Source organism: Diadema antillarum, unplaced genomic scaffold (genome assembly GCF_040938485.1).
Source record: "Diadema antillarum isolate AM-2024a unplaced genomic scaffold, OU_Dant_1.0 seq00001218_RagTag, whole genome shotgun sequence".
NCBI classification, from domain to species: Eukaryota; Metazoa; Echinodermata; class Echinoidea; order Diadematoida; family Diadematidae; genus Diadema; species Diadema antillarum.
In genome coordinates, this window is record NW_027272010.1 from 100,888 (window position 1) to 121,699 (window position 20,812).

Sequence of the window (20,812 nt, forward strand, 5' to 3'; positions counted from 1 at the left end):
TAACAGTGGTTGTTTCTTTCCCTAACTCACATTTTAGGACTATTTTAAAGCATTATTGCTGGGTTTTTGTTTCATCTGCAAATGGTAAAGTATGCTTTTAATGATAGAATGTTTAAGAGTATACAATTGTATATGTTCTATCACAAATTCACACAGGGTTTTCCTTTTGATACTAAATCCTGAAGATATATCTCATGTCATCTTTTCTGATTATCCCTGCAAACAGTGATATTGTGATGATGTCATTTACAGTCTAGACTAGTCTCGAATAAGTTCATCAGGGAACTGAAAATCACAGCAGAGTATCTCTAGTCCCTGATACTTCTGTTCTGTTCAGAGTGACATTAAACAGTGACAGCATCTTCCTGGTAAGACTTTGGGAGTCTACTGTCACCCATCTCACCTGCTGCATCTGCTGCTGGAGCTGAAAGAGCTCCTGCACCCCAAAGGTGAGGGCAGGGAGAGGCTTGGGCTGAAAGTCAAAGCCTTGGCAGACAGCCTGCTGTACTGGCTGCATCACCACCAACTGCCCCTCGGCACGTTCCACTGCAGTGGCTACCGACTGGAATGCCTCTGCTTGCCCTGTTGGTGTTGACACAGATGGCAGCAGGATGGATGGTAGACAGGAAGGTGGTGTTGAGGTGGACTGCACAAGGGTGGATGAATCAGATGTAGAGCATGTTGTTGCTCCCAACTCAGGAACAGCTGGAGATGAAAGAAGCTTGCAGGGGGACAGTTTCTGCTTCTGCTGCAGCAGGTTTCCTATAAGAGTAGGCTGTGGCTGCTGGTCAAACTTCTCCATGTCAAAGTCTTCCAGCCAGTCCACCTCATCCCCATACTACATAATGGATTGGATTAAAAAAAAAAAAAAAAAAAAAAAAAATTATATATATATATATATATATATATATATATATATATATATATATACATATTGTAGTTGTTCCGCGTATTGGCAGTACTAGAAATAGCAATAATAAAGTCACAACAGAGGAATGCAGGGAATGCATTAATAGCCAATCTTGATTTTAATGAATAATCCAAATTTTCGAGGATCCTTCCTCTTCATCAGGGATGACAGTGCGAATCTTCACAATGATTATCATTGTGAAGATTCGCACTGTCATCCCTGATGAAGAGGAAGGATCCTCGAAAATTTGGATTATTCATTAAAATCAAGATTGGCTATTAATGCATTCCCTGCATTCCTCTGTTGTGACTTTATTATTGCTCTCTCTCTCTCTCTCTCTCTCTCTCTCTCTCTCTCTCTCTATATATATATATATATATATATATATATATACATATATATATATATATATATACATGTATATCAGGTTGACAGATGGGACTGTTGAATGGCAAAATAGAGTAACATAAAGATAGAGTAAATAGCAGTTTGTTGTCAAACATAGGTTGAGGATCACTATTTCCTGCACTCATATTACTGTAATTACCATTGCTTAATTTCAATTTTCAACTACATCCCCTCTTCAAATAAGTTACTTTGGCACACACACACAAAAATAATTTTTTTTAAAAAGGTGAAGTAGTTCAAATGGCAAAGGTTCCTGTTCACAAATTGCTAAAGGCTTGTAAGCTCCATACTGAAACTGTACAACAAAAATCACTCAAGGGCAGCATGCCATTTTTAGGTAATGGTAACCAGTATGATTTTGTTTCTCCATCACTCATGTGATCATAGATCATAGTGCTTTCTACATCTTGCTAGTGGAGATATCTAGTAAAATAGGCTGCACATTAAAAATCATGCACCAAAATAGTTCATCATCTATATGAATCTGTGTTCCATTTATCTCTCTCTCTCTCTCTCTCTGCCAGAAGTCCTCATATGGGTCCAGCCTAACAAGAGGGTACAAGTACTCAGACCTAGAGAAGAAAGTACAGCAGTATTTCTACAGAATGAACAATCCCATTCACATGTTGAATTGGTAGTTTAGTGTCATTCATTACAAATTAGGAGGAGTGTCACATGCAGTACTCAGGAGCTTCTAAAACAGGAACTAAAAACCTCTGAAGTTATATGTACCACTCATATGTGTATAATGCTCTAGAATACCACCTTTGGCATTTCTTCTGTCAGGTGAGACACTTTTCATGGGTCACATACTGCAATTTGGCAGGTGAATTCATACTTGGCTGTACAATCAGACTGCCCATCTGGCCCAATGGAGTACATTCAGACCACACTTCAATCAGCAATAGGAGGAATCAGGACAAGCTTTCCAAGATTTGTACTCACAGCTTCAACAACTTCATCCAAGAGTTCATTCAGCTCCTTCTCTATTCAGACAAATGACAAACAATATACAAATACAAACAAAACTATCACAAGTAGAAAGTGCAAGTAAACTGAAGTAGTAAGGATAAGAGTGAAACAGTAGCTCCCTTCACTGGCCCTGACAATAGCATACCGTCATGAAGGATGCCATATAATTCAACCACTTACTTTGATTGTTACATTTAGTACCCAAAATACCTTGTTCTGATTTTTTTTTATAAAATGCAGCAATATGTCTGCAATGTACAATCAAGAAGGATGCTGTAAGGGAAATAGCAGATCGATATTGTAGATTATGATGTGTGAGGATCGATGGAGAGATGGAAATGTAACAAAGAAGAGGTAACGCTGTGTGCCAAGTTGGCAGAAGTAAAGAGGAACACCTTACGTAATCCTGGGGCCTGTCTTATAAAGACTTGTGATAGAAATCAATCACAAGTTTTGTGAGAGCTGCAATGCAAGTTGAGATTGATTTGGGGACTTGTGATTGATTTGAAGGCTTTATAAGACGGGCCCCTGGTTAGTGGTGTCGATATCAGTCATTCTGTATGTTGTCAGACGTCCCCCTACACTTTGACATTTCTGGTTCATTCTCTTGGGGAAGCACCTCACATGGTGGAAGTTACCATCATGGCAAAGCATTATTCAATAAAAACACCTACATGTACTGACAAAAAAGGTGTCTTACACGTCTACCTATAACTGTGACACAAAATTTGATCCTGCAACAATTACTCCAGTCTTATTTTCTCAAAGGACTTAATGTTAGGGTTAGGCTTGTGGTAGGGTTTTAGGTTTAGTTTGATGTGAAGATGAGGATTAGGAGGAGGGTTACGTTTGCGGATAGGTTTTGTGTTTGGCTTAGCATAATGATATTTCATGCAACTGTCGCAGGAGTAAATGTCACACATGCCAAATCTTATGTCAATTGCTCAAAAACTGAGGGAGTAGTTTCATCAACAAGATTTTGCAACAGATTGACCCACTGACCTCCCACCTGCTCAACCGACTTACTGACTTCACATCCGACCTAAGAGTGACCCCCAAAATCCCTTACACACTGTATGATTCAGTGTCATGCTAGATGAAGTTCATGATTTTGACCATTGACATAAACAAAATGATATCTTTGTGAAAAGGAAGTTTCCTGTATCATATTTATCATCACACCACATTACATTGTTTTCCAAGTTACTATAAGCTACATGTTGTATATTTGTAAAAAGAGTTTTAAGGTGGACTTCAGTTTCATTGATCATGACCTCTAGCCTCTTACCCTAACATATCTTTCAAAATATTATCTAATTAGTTCAATCATTCATCCCACATAATAGGCGTTTTTCACATCAGCCCAATAATAATCCAAGCTCAAGATATTTTTCGCGATCGCAATTAGCGCGCTGTTTCATTTCCTATTCACATCAGCCCGGAGAGAATTAGCCCAAAATTTTTTCGAGCTAATTCGACAGCTGAGCATGCGCAAACAGTGTCGGGTATACCAGTAGAGCGCACGCTTTCAAAAAAAATTACCTGCGTGATGGCCATCACACATGCTAAGCATGATGGGATGCATCGCACTAATTTCTTGAGGTGATTTCACATTATCAAATAGTGCGCTAGTTCCCAAATTATCCCGTTATTTCGGATACTTCTCGAATTGGACTCGAGAAATTTTCTCGATCAGAGCGATGAAATTAGTGCGCTAATTTGTATTCACATTATCAAATAGCACGCTATTTCGTGATCGGGTTAATTTTCCAAGTCAGAAAATAGCGCGCTATTTCGAAACATCGGGCTGATGTGAAAATGCCTTGTATTACCACTCTACTGTACATTCCAAGCTTAAGTTCTGGTTCAAAATCACAATTTTAGTCCTGAAATCCAATGACTTCGAAAAAATTGGCTCTTAATCTTGTCAGCGCCTCATGTAGCATAGGTGGGTCAAGCATTGAGAAAAATCACTAAAATCATGATCACATGATCTGGACTGTATGGACAAATGCTAGGAAGAACAACCTGAAAGCATTATGCATCCAACCTACTTCAGGAGAAATAGTACATAAACAGAGTAGTCCCTGTTTGACGAGTGAGCTCCTGTGCTGTGCTAGTACACAAGACACATCTAATTTTTAAATTCTGGTACTTCCCAACGTGAAGAAAAGTGCGTCTTTTACACAAGTTTTACTTTACACAAAAGCAGCACTGAAAATGAGATGGATAACTTACTGCTAACACGAACTGCCTTATCAGTTCGGTAGTCTTCTTTATCCATTGTTTCTTCTTCTGCCAGGAAATTGTATTCAGGATCATTTTGTTCGTCATCATTTGTGTCCACGTTGGTCACATCTGAATTGCAGAAATTGGAGAGGATGTTTTATTGCACACTGTCACATACTTAAAACAATACATACTAGAGTATACTGATTACAGGAAACTGAATCAACTTCCTTGATAAATGCAGAAATATCATGCTTATCAACTAAAAACAACTTTTCTTTTGCACTTCTTCATGGACATACCTTGCATAAAATTTTAACTGACGGGTAGAAATACAGTTTGAAAACATCAAATCAGTGAACTTTCTTTTAAGAAGAAGATGCATCATGACTGACATCCTTTCTTTAGGAATATATTGAAACATGCATAACAGTATACAATTGTACCAGTAACGCTAAAAGTGCATTTCAACACCATGTTGGCAATAACTGAATTGAGTAATATCACAACAATGCTAGATGTTTCATAGGAATTGAACCTAAAATAAATGAGTCATATACAGATGTTGCAAAGATCATGGACCAAAATCTTAAAGCCTGTTTAGCACACCAGATTATATTGACTTTACTGATAGAAAAAACAGAAATGTCTTTATACCCTCAGTACGAAAGAGTCCAGCCAGCCATTTTTTCCATTCCACATCTTCATGATCGGATTCATACACATCATACATGTCATGTTCTGCATCTGGCGCAACAAATGATGCCTCGATCGCCTCCAAAGGCTTGTCTATTGGACACTTGGATCTGGTACGATGAGCGATTATAGTGGCCTCCTGGTAGTCATTTGTGGCACAAGATAGTTTTTCCACATGAAAGAGAAAATGTGACAGAAAAAAAGTGAGTATTCATTCACAGCTAAAATGTAGAAGAGATTCCCCCAAAAGAGAGAGAGAAAGAGAGAGAGAGGGAGAGAGACCAAAGCGTCTCACACTCACCCGAGTATTGCAAGCCTAGTTCACCATCCATACATTCTTGCAGACTTTCACCCAAGAATATTGCAATCTTTGGGGGTGGGGCAGCTTTGAGAGCTGGGGGCATGGTATCCATTAGCATATTCAATCACATTGTTAAAAATACAGGTTTGCTAAGTAGGTTCTACACTGTACTTGGAAAATTTGACAATGCAGTTTTGAAAACTAGAAATGTCGCTACGGCGACAGGTATGCCTCCACCATAATGCATGGTTCTCCTAATAGGTCTATAGTACATGTGGACAATGTGTGATTACATTTTCACAAAATTGGCAAAATATTAAAATGCCAAGTTTGTCACAAATGTGTTATATGCTCACCTTCCTTGACCTAGGTTTAATTGGATGAATAGGAGAGCATGTATTTGGAGATTTAAGAACTTTAACTTGACTTTGATCCATTCATAAGTTTATGCACTGAGTAATTTTCAAGGTATGGAGAAAAAGTGCAATTTCTGTATTGAATAGTAAATTGTTGCCATTTTCATCTGGCTTTGACCCTCAAATTCATGTTAAGATAATCACTGTCAGGCAGAACATGCATAAATATGTAGTAAGTTTCACGATAACTTGAACCATTTCCTAGATAGTATTATGGAGGAAACAGTTAGTTCAGCACTTTCACTTGATCTTTGACCTTTTGACCTTTGAGGCAAAAAAAGAAAAGAAAAAACTTAACAGAGAATCTCTATTGGGTTATACATGCATACACCAAGTCTAAAAAAAAAATAATCTTGCTAGCATTGCATAAATATGAGGGAAATAGTAAAATTTGGAAGCGTTGCCCTTGACCTTTGACCCCATGAACCCTAAATTCCCTAGATAATCATATACAGCGTATAATCATATGTTCCATGAAGACACCTAGAACAATTTCCAAGGCACAGAGGAAAAAGTGAAATTTGAATGTTTTTACTTGACCTTTTGACCTTGACCTTTGACCTCATGACCCAAAACTTTCACCAGAGAATCTTAATTGGGTAATACATGTATACCCTAAGTTTCAAGAAAATATCTTCAGGCAATGCATAGATATGGAGGAAATAGTGAAATTTTATGTATTTGACCTTGACCTTTTGACCTTTGACCTTGAGCATGTGCACCCAAAAGTTGATAGGCACAACTTCACCCCCTAATACACATACATGCCAAGTTTCATTCGGATACCTCTGAAGGTTTTTTAGTTACGCTTGCCACAAAATTCATTACGGACGGACGGAAGGACGTACGACCTTATGGTGATATACTTGTGTGTCTACCCCTTTGTTCTCCCTTTTGTTAAAATAGACACACAAGCAAAAATTTTAGCCACACAAGCCTGACGGAATAAAGGCCATCTATTGTGCACTATTGTTCTCCTAGCCACACAAGCATACTCTCGTTAGCACGCTACGACGGACGGACGGACGGAAGGACGGACGGACAACCCGAAAACATAATGCCTCCGGCACCACTTCGTGGCGGAGGCATAAAAAAAAAAAATAAATAAAAATTAGAAATGTCGCTATGGCGACTGGTATGCCTCCGCCATAATGCATGATTCCCTTAATAGGTAGTACATGTGGACAATGTGTGAATACATTTTCACAAAATTAGCAAAATATTAAAATCACATGTTTGTCATAAATGTGATGAATGTTTACCTTCCTTGACCTAGGTCGAATTGGATGCATAGGAGAGCATGTGTTTGGGGATTTAAGGACTTTAACTTTACTTTGACCCTTTTATAAGTTTGTGCATTGAGTAATTTTCAAGGTATGGAGAAAAAGTGCAATTTCTGCATTGAATGTACATTGTTACCATTTTCATCCGGCCTTTGACCCTAAAATTCATAATAGAATCACTGTCAGGCAGAACTTGCATAAATATATACTAAGTTTTAAGATAACTTTAGCCACTTCCGAGATATGGAGGAAGAAGTAAGTTTAGCATTTTCACTTGATCTTTGACCTTTGACCTTTTTGGAGAAAAAAAAAACCCTTCCCACAGAATCTCTATTGGGTTATACATGCATACACCAAGTTAAACAAAAAATAATAATCCTGCTGGCATTGCATATAAGAGGGAAATAGTAAAATTTTGAAGTTTTGCCCTTGACCTTTGACATTTTTACTTGACATTTTGACCTTTGACCTCATGACCCCAAACTTTCACCAGAGAATCTTAATTGGGTAATTACGTGTATACACTAAGTTTCAAGAAAATATCTTCAGGCACTGCATAGATATGGGGGAAATAGTGAAATTTTAAGCATTTGACCCTGACCTTTAGTCCTTTGACCTTCAGCATGTGCACCCACAAGTTGATAGGCACAACTTCACCCCGTAATACACATACATGCCAAGTTTCATTACGATATCTCAAAAGATTTTTAGGTATGCTGTCTACAAAATTAATTACAGACGGACGGAAGAACGGAAGGACAGACAACCCAAAAACATAATGCCTTCGGCACCACTTTGTGGCAGAGGCATAAAAACTTACAGCTCTATCATCTTTGATTCTAGAAATTAATATTTCTGATTATTCCTTCATTTGGGCAGTGTGGGCCCCCTGATGCCCCAAAGGGGAGCATGGTGGCCATTCGAACAAATTGAGATCCTATCCCCAACAAATGCTACCTGCCAAGTTTTGTGAAAATCCACCACGTTGTTTTCAAGAAGATGGAGAAAAATAAATGTACAATTTAAGCCTGTATTTGGATCCCTCCTTCCCCAGCTTCAATGGGGGGTGGGGGGCAAACCTGGATATGCAATGAACAAACTAGAAACTACAGTCATCAACAATGTACTAATTCATAGTATTAACTTCACTTTATCACTTATGGTTTCAGAGAAGATTTGTAATTATTTGCCCTCCTCTCCCATGAGCCCCTACGGTGAGCATGGTGCCCAGCTGAAGAAATTGAGATCTTAACCCCCCGACATGCTACCTGTCAAGTTTGGTGAAAATCCATCAAGAGTTTTTCAAGAAGAAGACGAACAAATACAATTTAAGTCCCCATTTGGACCCCCGGTGACAAAGGGGGGCTGGGGATGGGGACACCCCTGATTCCACCATGAACAAACTTGAAACGTCATCAACATACTAACTCATAGTATTAACTTGGCTCTATCAATTCTGGTTCTAGAAAAGATTCTAACGATTCCTTAATTGAGGGATGGGGGAGGTCCTGGGGACACCCAAGTGGGGCATGGTGCCTATTTGTACAGATTGAGATCCTATCCCTCTAAGATGCGACCTGCCAAGTTTGGTGAAAATTCATTCAGAAAATTTTCAGGAAAATGATGAAAACGTACAATTTAGGCCCCAATTTCAACCCCTCTCTTCAGCTCAGGTGAGCTACAATACAACTAGAAATGTCGCTACGACGACTGGTATGCCTCCGCCATAACGCATGGTTCTCCTAATAGGTCTATAGTACAATGTCTTGACAATGTGTGATGACAGTTTCACGTAATTGGCAAAATATCAAAATGACAGGTTTGCCACAAATGTGCTGAATGTTCACTTTCCTAGAACTAGGTTCAATTGGATGAATGATTAAAAATGTCAGAGTGCAGCCATTTGGGGAATTGCGGATTTTTACTTGACTTTTGACCCTTTTATAAGTTTATGCATTGAGTACTTTTCAAGGTATGGAGAAAAAGTGTAATTTCAGTATCAAATGGTAAAATATTATCATCTAAACCTGGCCTTTGACCTTTGACCTCAAAGTTCCAAAGAGAATCACTGTTAGGTAGAACATGCATACATGAATATGTAATACCCCCGTCACACAAATTCAGAATCAGCACGAATCAAGCAGAACCAACCGGAATTAAGGATTTTCAAAATTTGGGTCACATTCCAGAGAAAAATTCAAATTCTAACAGCTTGGTAGGGAATGCTGTTCGAATATTTGGAATGCACTTTGAACCTTTCTTGAATCATTCTTGCACATTCCACATGAATTAGCTCTCGAATGCTGCTCGAATGTACTTGGAACGCTATAGGAATATCCAGAATGCTGTTAGAATGCGGTCAGAATTTGAAGAAAGCATTTCGAATGCAGCACGAGCGTGGTTAGATTGCTGCCAGAAGTCTGATGGTCGAAAAGCGCCTTGAATTCAGTACAAACTCATTTTGAATGCGGTCAGAACGTTCCCAGAATGGCTACCAAATATACTTTGAGTGTTCACGAATTCAAATAGAATGCAGCCCGAAAAATTAGAATACAAAAAGTTTAGAATGTACTTTAGAATGCAACATGAATGTCCCTTGTGTGTCAAGAATGCCGCCGAAATGGTCTCCGATAGCGTATAAAATGGTCTCAACCCGATCATCCTTGGACCATATGCTTTGCTACAGATTGCTGTCCTCCAGCAAGACCTCCGTGAAAGAGTGTCCAGCCCAATTACCCCCTGGGCAATTATCCCAGACCCTTCCCATGACCCTAACCCTACTCCTAATCCTGAACCTAATCTTAACCCTTACCCAAACTCTAATCTTTACTCTAACCTTTTCCCTTCAGAGTATTTGACTGGGGGTAATTGTATGAGCATTTGAGCATTTGAGATATTTTGGCAGAATTTGAGGTGCAACACCGTTCCAATTCTCCCTCAAATGAGGTCAGATAGTTTCAAATGTTGTTAGAATGCCGTAGGAATATTCAGAATGACGTAGGAATGTTTAGAATGTAATCAGAGTCCAATTAGAATACCCTTCGAATGCAGATCGATATTTCTCCACTTCGAATGCTCCTCGAATGTTTTAAGCATGGGTAAAACATTCGCACTGGCCACAAGAATGGGCCCGAATGTTTGGAATGCAGTCAGAATGTCGTCGGAATTTTTAGAATGCACTTCGAATATGCAGGAGTGCAGGAAGAATTATCATTCCAACGGCAACGGCATTCCGGCTCATTCAGCCTCTAGTGTGACGGGGGTATAAGTTTCATGTTTTTTTTTTGTGTGATCATTTACCGCGCGCACACACCGCTACAGCACGAGTATGCACCACCGTACGCTCGTGTATTAATTTGCCGCGCACGCACGCATCTCGACCTCCAAAACAGTCCAGTCTGGTTTGCCAAAATCTCCCCGAAATATTTCGGAAAAAATTGGCCCCCCCACCCCCTCATTCATTTCGAGCATCCTGATTGGTCGATGAGATCGCGTCAATCATTTCCAGCAGGCAATTTGCGGGATCGAAAAAAGTCGATCGATCTCTAATCTTGTAGTCTTATTGCAAACAGGTACGTTGCATTTAGCAATATAACACACGTATTTTACACCAATATTTGTATTAATCTCAACATATATTAATGGAACTTCAAAATTATTTTTCTTCTTATCAAAAATTGCTCAAATAATATATCTAAGAGATCATAAGAGGAGAATGAAATTAGAACGTACATAAACCGTGCGTAAGATTAAAACTAACTTCTACTCGTTCCCATAACTGTTATAAATTAAACCATAAATATCACAATTATTAACATTTTAAATCTATTTTTGACAAAAAAAATGATATAAAAATTACAAATGAAAAATTGATAAATACGTATAGAAAAGATATTCGCCCATTTAAAGCATCGTGACCTATCGTACATGTCAATTTCAAGGTGGCTTTTACTTCTCGATCGGGGATCCCCCGGATCGCGTGTACAGCATACAGCTTGTGCAATGTGCTTTTCGTATTGATTCCGAGTCTTGTGTTTTCCGACCAAAATCTGTGCAACATTTCAAGTATTTCCTCCAAATCTTGTTTACATGATCAATGGATGTCAACATCAGCGTCTCCGCGTCGCTTTTCTGACAGTGATAATGAGAAGAGCATTCAATGCAATGTGCTACTGAGAAGCTTGGATTCGTTGACGGTTTCAGGGAGCAGCAGCAGAACCAGAACATAGAAGTCCCTACTACACGTACTCGTTTCTCCGTGCGTGGTCATGATTTGTTTATCTCCCTGCCGACTGGTTTCGGCAATAGTGTGGTGTTCCAACTTCCAAGCTGCACCGTTATGCGTTGATATTCTTCGCAAACTAGATCTACATGATGGACCAGACTCTCCAAAAGCTGTGGCTCTTGTTCTCATGCCTTTGAAGTCTTTAATTTCGGACCAGATGAGCAGGGCTATGGATCTTGCTTGGCCTGCGTGACAAAGTCAAAGACTCAAGTGGCCTAGCGGTAAGCTAATCATTTAGATCTATCCAGTTTCTAAAAATGATTCGTCAAGGCAACTCTCATTACGTGTCTCTCGTCTTGAATTACAAACTGTAACTGTAGGCCCCTAGTTGAACAACAAAAAATGATTGTAAAACTAAATGTAGTTATATGTCTGGCCTCTGGGCCGGGTAGGGTAAACACATGTCAGGCTTCTACTACAGTACTACTCTTGTGAGTGTTCCTAGGTGTACTGAGTTAAATCCTGTGTAATTGTGATAAATTGTTAACACCGTAACTGCACTGGTTTAATTGTTTTGTACAGTACAGTAACTACTGTAACTTTCTCGCATACAAATGCAATTACACATAGGCCTACTGCATTAGCTTTAGTCTGTGAGCCCCAGCCTGTGTCTCGTCGGCTTTGCTCCTCTACACAGAGGAGCGATCGAGACACACGCTGTGGCCCACAGACTAATTTTTCATGTGTATATACATTGAGAAAAAACTCAAATAGGAACATGCTTCAGTATGCAAATGTACTCATACTTGTTCATCTATAGATTAAAATTATGCAGTCTTATGGCTATGCGATATGCATTGTAGAGACTGCAGGCATTATTAAACTCACATGTGCAATGTAGAAAATGTTTTTTTTTTTTAATCTTACTGTTTTTTTTCTTCTTATTTTTCAAATAGGGGGACTGCATCTGGAGACACCAAAGCATTTCGAGCAGCGTATGGAAAATTGGGTGAATTACGATCGAAACTCAAGTTGTCAGTCCCACTGTTGCCCTGACAGCCACTGCAACCAGAGATGTGCGTAGCGGTATCATCAAAAACTTTGGTCTTCGCAATTATGTGCATGTGTGGGTAAATCAGTTGCCGGACAAGCAAAATATAAAACATGTTGTCAAGTCTGCTGCAAGAGATTTAGATACAATGTTCAAGTGGCTGGCAGATGACTTGAAGATCCATGGTGCATGTATTGAAAGGATGATAAGAAAAATGTGCAGTAATGTGTATGCGGCCTTTATGGCACTGCTTCCAGAAGGTTGCCACAGGTATGTTAATAAGTTTATATGTACCACCGTGGAAACTGATATCCAAAAGGAAATTGTTGACAGCATGTTGGCAACAGATGGTGAAATCAGAGTTCTGATAGCTACCATTGTGTCTGGCCTGGGTGTTGACGTAAGCAACATACCCAGTACGGTTTTGTGTGGATGCCCAAGTAATCTAGACGATTATATCCACTTTTTAAAAGCACTCAATTTTCAGGCCTTATCAGATATACTGGTAACATGAAGAATCATGTACAGCTGTACAGCTGTACATCGTAGCTCAGATTTTTTTTTTTTTAACTGAAAAATGTTACGTATACACATGTACATGTAGCTTGTACCATTGGGCTTTGAAAATTGTTTTTTAGAGAATTCATATGATTGTTTTAAAACAAGAATCCACTGTGGGTGTTTTTCATCCTTAAAGGACAAGTTCACCTTCATAAACATAAGGATTGAGAGAATGTAGCAATATTAGTAGAACACATCATTGAAAGTTTGAGGAAAATCAGACAATCCGTTCAAAAGTTATGATTTTTTGAAGTTTTTGTGCAGTACCCGCTGGATGAGAAGACTACTGCAGCGTATGAATAACTTAGATGTCACATGCGTACAACAATATAAGGAAAATATAAAGAGAATTTCACAAAATTCCATCTTTTGAAAAAAAGTACACATTCCCCTGACTCGTTACCGATAAGAAAGAGGCAAGTCAATTGCTCTTTTATTATGCGAAAAAAATGAAAATATGTTGAATTTTCTTTTATATTTTCTTTATACTGTTGTACGCATATGACTCACAAGCTGTAGTAGTCTCCTCATCCAGCGGTTCCAACACAAAAATTTAAAAAATTCATAACTTTTGCATCGATTGTCCAATTTTCCTCAAACTTTCACTGATGTGTTCTACTAATATTGTTGCATTTTCTCAATCCTTATGTTTATGAAGGTGAACTTGTCCTTTAAGGTTTGTAATGGTGAGTGGTTGGTACATTGGTTTCTGGTGTACCTAAATTTTTGCAGTTCCATGCTACATGTACAATAATTTTCTTTTTATCACTGCAATTACGGTACCTTGCTCTTTTGTACACACCTACTTTTCATACTGTACTTTGTTTTTTAGGCGTGAATATTTTCATTTCATTGGACATGTTGATGGGTACATATCGTAATTACAAGTGATAAAATTATGGAAAAGTTGAAATATTTTAGTTCAAGGTTGTGTTTTTGTGATGTAGTGGATTACACGTACATGTACATACAGACCATGCCAAGTGGGGAAGGGCTGTGTGTTTTGGGTGTTTGGGTGGGTGTTTGAAAATTGAACTGTTATGCTGTTTGTCTGCACATGTAATTGTACATCGCATGTTCATCTATGCATACAGTGTACACATGTGTAGAGTATGTTTTTGAGTTGTACAACTACCAAGAACTTGTCTACATACTTTCTTTACATACAAAATCATTCATGAGAAGTACAGTATATTCTTTGGCCCATTTTGATAAAAATAAAACTAGTTCTGTTAATGCACATGAACATTTGTACCTGTAGTTTGAACTGTGTAGCAATTAATCTATTTTCTTTTTTGAACTTCGAAGCAATTTTTTTTTTTTTAAACCAAGAATTGTTGTAAAACACAACAAATGAAAAAACAAAATCTACAGTGGGACCAGGAAGATTTCTTTGTCTTAACTTGTAACCAGTTTGTGTTAATCCTGTGTTTTTGATGTGTAATGAGAGTCTACTACTCACGGTAATCAGACTGAAATGTGACATATCAAATTATTTCTCTGACATTAAAATTCAGAATCAAACAGTTTACAATGTATTTTATTTGAAATAATTAAATGCACTGTTGTTGAACAATGATCACGAACTATCATGAATATACAGTAAATGTATTGTATATTACAGTACTTGTACATGTACATGTACAAATGAAAGTGTATAATGAAGGAATTTCAAGAGCATGGAGAAACAACTGAAATATAAATATTCTATCAACTATAGAACATTTAATTTCAGTTCCTTATGAGTACTTGGTGGCACAGAATACTGTAAAACATGATATATTCGCGGCATGAATTTTTCGCCAATTGGAGCCGACGGCCTTTTTTGCGGCATGAAATTTTCGCGAACTGCCACTGGCATTCAGTGCACATAGTGTACAAAAGAACTTTCGCGTGCATTTTAATTTCGCAAATCTTCACGCTCGCGAAATTCGCGAAATTAAAATGCACGCGAACATTTCTCGTTTTACAGTATCCAACTTTAAAGACACTTATACACCTGAGGAATTATTTTGAACGTCCTTCCCAGAGTGACAACTTTTTGAACTCATTATTGACAGTTGGGAGTGGGATGCTAGCTTTGAAACTTCCTTGGTAGTTGGTACAACATTAACAGTTTTACCATCATGGCCAAATTTTTATAATGAAGGCTTAAGAAGTAATGTGAATGGCCAAATTTTTATAATGAAGGCTTAAGAAGTAATGTGATTAAAAAATGTACAAATTATACATATGTTCAAATTACACTACTCGTACTCCATTTGTTTTCACTTTGCTGTCTGCTCTTACTGTACATGAAATGATGAAGACTACACAGTGTATTTAACAGTACATACAGAGACTCCAACCCCAAGCACCTTCTGATCTGGAGATTCTCCCGCCTGAAACCCCTAGCAAACGGGAGACCCAAGTTTATGTGTGCGAAGCGCGAAGTTCCTAGGGTTATAGATGCTCTCTGGTGCTATAAGGCTTATTTTTGCAACATACGATAGCAATAAGTAAGAAATCCTTTCCAACGGGAGACATTGAGCCAGGGCGGGAGAAATTAAATCTCAAACGGGAGAATGGGAGATTTTGCAAAAGTGGGTTTTCGGCGGGAGATCTCCCGTCGAAAACGAGAGAGTTGGAGTCTCTGTACATATATTGCACATGATGTACACTGTACATTGTACATTTCAAAGTACAATAGTGATAAATTGATGTATTTCCTGACCACACCTCAACACTGAAAAAAAAAAATCTAAATTTATTTACCAATAATCAGGTGCCATAAATGTTGAAAAAAAGTAAAGTCTACTACACTGTACAGCTGTATGTACAAAGTACATGTACAATGTTTTAATTTGAATGTGATTTGTAACAGGGGGTTTAATCAAATTGCTAACATGTGAGTGTGCGTGTGTGTGTGCATGTGTTTGTGTATGTTTGTGTGTGTGTGTGTGTGTGTGCACATGCGTGTATGCGTTTGTGTGTGTTGTGTGCATGGCCCACACATTTCCCAAGCATAATTTCACGCTGATATCCCCCTTAAATGTTTGTGAATTAGAAACAAACAAGTTGCTCTGTCAGACTGTCTTTTGATATGAATAGGCCTACGGAGCTACTATTTTGAGCAAATACAGGTATGGTTTGCAAAAAAAAAAAGAAGAAAAAAGGAAGATATATATATATATATATATATATATATATTATATATGTGACACTGCACCTCAAAACAAACAAAAAGTCGCCAGACATAAAGTTTTAGTTAAGACCATATTCTGAAAGAGCAGACTTTAAGCTTTAAAATGATGTATAACTCAAATCAAATGGACTCTCCTAACCTATCTAAATATTGGAAAGAAAGCAAAAACTCAGGAAAAGTATGAACTGAGAAAAGAGGTTCTGAAGTACAGTGTCTATTCAAGCGCTTAATCTTTACCAAACTGTGCTGGCTGTGCGATGAATGGGACAAAAACAGGAAGTAAACCACCAGAGTAACAACAATAAAGGGATTATCAGATTAAACTGAAATTAAGCATGCCTCATTAAAACATTCTGTCCATAATTAATGCCAACTTTCAAAGCAGTATCGCCATCCTTTCAAAAGTTATTAGAGTTGAAAGTGAAGAGTGTGGACAAGGTTTTTCAGAAATGAAAAAGGGATTCTAAAGACACACATAATCACACTATTCTACCAAAAATGTTTGAGATAAACTGCTAAAAACACACTTTCCTGCCCGTTTTATGATACCAAATTTTAGCATAATGTAAAAGAAGACCCGCTCTTTCAGATAATAAAGAAAAGTCAAGTTCGGCTAGGTTGACCCATTTCACTTATTTTCAGTCCTCACGCAAAACCAATGTGTGCGACTTTATGTTCGTTTTGAGGTGCACAGTCACATATGCATATCATATGCAGAAGGGCAGTTCAACCAAAACTGTTCACTTCTGTAATGCCAGAGACAAATGGACCAATATCTCTGTAGCAAAAATGCCCTTAAGCGTCTTCATCTTGGTTTACTAAATTTAGCTTTATTATCATGAAGACTAACAAACAAAAGACTGAGTGACGGGGTATTCTTACAACAGGGATATTGGTCTAATTGTCTCTGTTACAGAAATTATCAAAGTGAATAGTTTCGGTCTAACTGCCCAGTAGGCCCTACATGAAGTGGTAATAAAATGATAAAAGTTGTACAAACTTAGTGCAATTCTTTAAATTTAGACTGCTCTCTACTAACATTTGGGGAAAAGAACAAACAAAAAAGGCACTTTCTGGTTCCTTACATGTACTTCAAAACTTTGCACTACAAATTGTGTAATGCATCCCCTTCACCTCCACCACCCCTGAATATGCTTGATATCTTGTATACCATAGCTAAGTACCGGTTCATAGAACCCACATCTCACAGCCCTGAACTTACATTACAAAATTACATTGTTATTTAGTGGGCCAGATAATAGCGAAAACAGGTGCATACAAGTGCCTATGTCAATTAAAGAATTTCTTTAATTTCTGAATATTTAATAATAATAATAATAACGGAGTCTTGTAATGCGCCATGTCTGTCACACAGTGGCACTCCTGGCGCAGAAAGGTAAGACCTCCTCTCACATTGCTTCATTCAGGAAGAGATCCCAATTGAAAGAAAGCACAGTTACTGAAATAAAAAGGTCTTGAGTTCCCTCTTGAACAGAGGGAAAGAGGTCTCCATTCTCAGTTTCAAAGGCAGTGAGTTCCAGAGAGAAAAACCAGACTGGGTGAAAGTTCTGTTGCCCCATGAGTGATGAGTACAGGGAACTCGAAGGGTGTGAGCAGTGGATGAACGAAGAAATCTAGTTGGTTTGTACTTATGAAATAGTTCCTGATTTCATCATACAATATTATTAATGACGAATAATTGATGACAAAATTATTTCCTTTAATGAATATGATTGGCACAATCCCCCCCCCCCAAAAAAAAAAACATATATTGATCCCCTTTACCAACAATAACATCGCCAAACAAATCTTCCAACTTTTCTTGAGGTCCACATCTCACGACCTTCACAGAGTTCTTTGCAGTTTCATGTAGTGTTTGGACGTTAGAAGTGGCACATCACAAATCATACATCGCCGAGCTGGCGATTTGTGGCTCGCCATTTTCAATCTCAAGAATAATATTCAAGTCATCATCGAATCTGGGCACAACAAAGTCCAAAACACCACGTGAAAGTAGGTCCTAGATGACTGCAACCATAACTTTCAGCCAATCAAAAACGTTGCACGAATCAGCTGTGCAACAATGCATGGTACGGATCACTGAAGAACTGAGTATCGCATTGCATTGTGATCAAAGAGTTGGATCTTTGATTGTGATAATGTGTGTTGTGCAAAAATGCAGGCATCTCTGTGCACATAATTAGTAATTGTTGCAGATCGCACTGTATTCACGGTGCAATGCACACAGCTGGCTGCAGATCGATCGATCCCACAGAACTCTTTTCTGTGATCGATCCCTTAGTTTTCATGCATACGCAATGAGCTTGCGAGGGATAGGGCAATACGTCAGCATACCTAATATGAACTTTTGACCCTACGCACTGTCAAATCATTCTGGACGTTTTTTTTTTTTTGGACAGGTTTGTTGGCATCAAGCGGTTACAGGGGATAGCTCGATAAGCTGTGGAGCGGCGCGTGGACTCGTAATGATAAAAAACGTCCAGAATCTGGACTAGATGATACCTTGAGTTACTTTCGAGATATGGAGGAAGAAAAGTAATTTAGCACTTTCACACTTGACCTTTGACCATTGACCTTTCGGCAAGAAACTTCCCACAGAATATATATACATACATGCATATATATCAAGTTTCAAAAAAAAAATCCTTCAGGCATTGCATAAATAGGAGGGAAGTAGTGACATTTGTAGGAGTTGACCTTGACCTTTGACCCATGACCCCCAACTTCCCTAGATAATCACTGCCCATCTGTACATGCATATATACTAAGTTCCACAAAGATACCTTGAACCATTTGCGAGATATGGAGAAAAACATGGAAATTTCAACTTTTTGACTTGACCATTGACCCTTGACCTTGTGACCCAAAACTCTCTCTGGAGAATCTTCATTTGGTAGTTCATCTTACACTAAGTTTCAAGAAAATACCTTCAGGGATTGCATGGATATGGGGGAAATAGTGAAATTTTTAGTACTTGACCTTGACCCTTTGACCTTGAGCATGTGCACCTACAAGTTGATAGGCACAACTTCACCCACTCATACATAAACATGCCAAGTTTTATTAAGATACCTCAAACGGTTTTTTAGTTACGCTATCCACAAAATTGATTACGGACGGAAGGACGGACGGGCGGAAGGACGGACAACCCGAAAACATAATGCCTCCAGCATCACTTCATGGCGGAGGCATAAAAACAAACAAACAAACAAACAAACAAACAAACAAACACGTCAGACAATAACTTCAACACAAATCACAATAATAACAGTATTTTTTTAAACAACAGCATCATACTAACAATATCAGGAGAGAGAAAAAAAAGGCATATTTTCAGAGTGCCAGGAGCACAAGAAGCCTTTGCTGAGCAGTGACTAGTTGGATTAGAATGCAATACTAAAGAACCTCCTCTGGGTATCATATCATTGTACAGTGTAACTTCAGCACAACTGATGGTGTAGATATACCAGTACACAGGATATAATGATGGTGTAGGATATGCTGATACAATAAGAGCATGTGTTTGTACACTTATCTGCTTCTCAACCATTATATAATCACTGCTAAGTTTTTTCTTTTTCACAACACATATTATTATCCGCCAACAACCTTGAACAAATCTTGTTTTAGGCCCCACTGACATGCTCTAGTTGCTTCACAGGGGTCCTGATGCTGATTTGTAAAAATTATGTATGCATATGCATTGCTTTTCTTTTTACCATGTACAAAATATACCAATACTTTTTTGGTGCCGAATAAAATTTGATCGAACTGAATTGAAAGCAAAGATATTTACATTTTTCTAGGAGAATGCAAGTAGCACTTCACTCATCTCCTTCAGAAGGCAGGAGAAATACTGGTCACCTTTGCATAAGCCAGCAACAAGTCAAGAGAATGTGTACTTTCCATAAAACATGAAATCTTGCAAAATTCCTTTTAAATTTCATTTTTCACACTCCCTTTATTAATGGTTACAGTTACCAGAACAGAGGCTACAACCCAGAGCTACACTGTAGCTTTCCCAAGTAATGGAGTAACTGAAACAATACATAGAAAGAAGTCTTGGCACTCAATACTCACTCATAAAACTGATCAATTACTGTTGACATCACTGAGTAACTTGCATTTATATGTCAGATGGTTGCCCTACTTTCATGCTTCAGGCTAAATAGGCTGACAGGGAGTATTCTGCAAATGATTTGAACTAGCAGTACCACTAAAGGTGATTAATACCCCCGCTCCCGTAGCCCAGATTCCTATGAAAAAGAATTGAACCTGGGTTTGATAAAGGTTATGTGTGTGTGTCTGTCTGTCTGTCTGTCTGTCAGCCTGTCTATGTGTATACATGTGTGTGGTACCTTGTGAGTACCTGGTGAGTTTGACTGCTTCACGATTGTGGAAGTAGTTCAATCCACAAGATTTGAAGAAAATATGAAGTTACCATGGCAACACATCAGGTACAAGAACAAAGAGTGTCTTGCATAACTACACCTATAGATCATTATAGGCCCTACATACTGAATTTGAAAGAAATCGCTTAAACACTGTGGAAGTT

At 38.3% G+C, this 20,812-nt stretch overlaps 1 protein-coding gene across 1 annotated transcript in view; it reads right to left on the reverse strand.

Moving 5' to 3' along the window:
• The window catches only part of LOC139744903 (GON-4-like protein), a 100,527-nt gene that overhangs the window by 45,500 nt on the left and 34,215 nt on the right, over positions 1 to 20,812 (reverse strand). The window contains exons 7-10 of the mRNA XM_071655316.1: positions 5,177 to 5,354; positions 4,529 to 4,648; positions 2,264 to 2,304; positions 404 to 838 (exon numbers count right to left, since the gene is read on the reverse strand). Coding sequence (XP_071511417.1) covers positions 404 to 838; positions 2,264 to 2,304; positions 4,529 to 4,648; positions 5,177 to 5,354 — 774 coding nt within the window. The remainder of the gene's footprint in view (positions 1 to 403; positions 839 to 2,263; positions 2,305 to 4,528; positions 4,649 to 5,176; positions 5,355 to 20,812) is intronic.